At 35.8% G+C, this 1,715-nt stretch overlaps 1 protein-coding gene across 1 annotated transcript in view; it reads right to left on the bottom strand.

The window, feature by feature from the left end:
* Positions 1 to 842: 842 nt before the first annotated feature.
* The window catches only part of LOC110096351 (senescence-specific cysteine protease SAG39-like), a 1,719-nt gene continuing 846 nt past the window's right edge, over positions 843 to 1,715 (bottom strand). Inside the window, exon 2 of the mRNA XM_028697084.1 lies at positions 843 to 1,688. Within this exon, the coding sequence (XP_028552917.1) occupies positions 1,090 to 1,688 (599 nt within the window). The 3' untranslated portion in view covers positions 843 to 1,089. The remainder of the gene's footprint in view (positions 1,689 to 1,715) is intronic.

The raw sequence follows: 1,715 nt of genomic DNA, 5'->3' as shown, positions 1-1,715 counted from the left end.
TATTTGGATCCCCAACCATTACCAGACCTCAGCAGAATATTCTCTCAATTGAAGGTGCCATATTTTTAATATATATTCAATCAATATCATGAGTTCTGGTCAGAAGTTTGATCAATTCTTCTATACTTTGTGTTCTCATCGTCCTTAAATTAGGGGACGATTAGACCTATGTAATATGCTTATATATTAATGGAATTATTTTAACTGGACAAGAACCCGTAGTTTCGTCCCTTTTTAGGATTTTCCTTATAAAAAATGTAGTATTTCTCTACAATAATAATTGTCAGTTTGTGTGCTGAATTTTCGTAAATTGCTAAGACATAAAATCTATTCATTCTGCTGTCACAAATTTCTCAGCCCGCAACAATTAGCAATCATTTGTTTATGCTAATGAACGTTTATTTAGATACTATTTATTAAATTTGGTTGCTAATTTCATTGATTATATTAATATTATCGCGACCAAAATAAAAGTTAGTCCTTAAATGAGGAATCAAATAAGTCATGCATGCACCCTTGAATTACTTTATGTGGTTGAAGTTAAAATATCAGTGAAATGGCGATTCATTGAATTCCTAATAGTTCAATAAAAGAGTTTCAATGAAGCCACTGGCAATGGAGAAGAGTAATTAACCAAAGAAGGATAATTATTATTAGAATATGGGAGAAAAGTATCTAATATAGTATGCGATTTCTTTAGGATTTTTCTAAAAGATGATTGATTGGATGAAGAAATATTTAACTCAAAATAATCTAAATTTTACTCTTATTTTTTTTTAGAGGAAGCATAAGCATGTGTTCTTAAATTCCAACATGATTCAAAAGAAATTTTAGTTGTGCTATTAAAAATGCTCGACAAACATAATTAATATTCTAAATCAAACAAGATACATAAGAGTGAACAAACTACTAGCTGGATACATACGAGGCTTCATAATATGTATACAGTAAAAGTAAGATAAGTGATCATATAAAAGTACATGATTGTAATTGGACTTATATGGATGCATACGTCAAGTGTTTCGATTGGCTAATTTCTCCTCCCTTCGAAATGACAGAACAGAGTATGAATGTTTGTTGATAAAATAATTAATTGATAGTCGGGTAAGAAGCCTGAGTGGCAAGTCCACAGAGTCCTTCAACAGCATCAATGTCCCTCTGTATCTTAATGTAGCCATCGTCACCCCAGCTAGTACCCCATGAGTTCTTCAAGAGCCAGTACTTGGTTCCATCTGTGTCGATGCCATAGCCGATGGCGGTTACTGCATGGTTGAGTTCGGTGTTACAAGGGCCAGTGAAGATGCCACCTGCATAATTTTTAAAGTTGGGGTCGCCGCCATCGATAGCCACAGAGACTGGCTGAATAGAGACAGCTTTAAGCAGCGATGACTCACTGTTACTTGGAACATCCTCAAAGCCAGAGATCATCACAGCACTTTTGGACTCCTTATTGGAGCTACAGGAACCATCAGCTTCATTATAAGGGTAGTTGATCTCAGTGTCGATGCCTCCATTATCGATGATGAATTGAAAAGCATCATCCACGAGGCCCCCGTTGCAACCATGGCTCTGGCCATTCACATTGCAATCAATGAGCTCTTGTTCTGAGAGGGAAATTAGATTCCCATTCTTGATTTGGTTGATGCCCTCTGTGGCTGCCACCGACGAGAATGCCCAACATGCTCCTGCTTATCATATATTTGTTATTTAGTTAT

The sequence above is a fragment of the Dendrobium catenatum genome, unplaced genomic scaffold, assembly GCF_001605985.2.
Source record: "Dendrobium catenatum unplaced genomic scaffold, ASM160598v2 fragScaff_scaffold_864, whole genome shotgun sequence".
Classification (NCBI taxonomy): domain Eukaryota; kingdom Viridiplantae; phylum Streptophyta; class Magnoliopsida; order Asparagales; family Orchidaceae; genus Dendrobium; species Dendrobium catenatum.
Note: the sequence above shows the minus strand (reverse complement) of the source record. Positions and strands in the feature narration are given on the sequence as shown.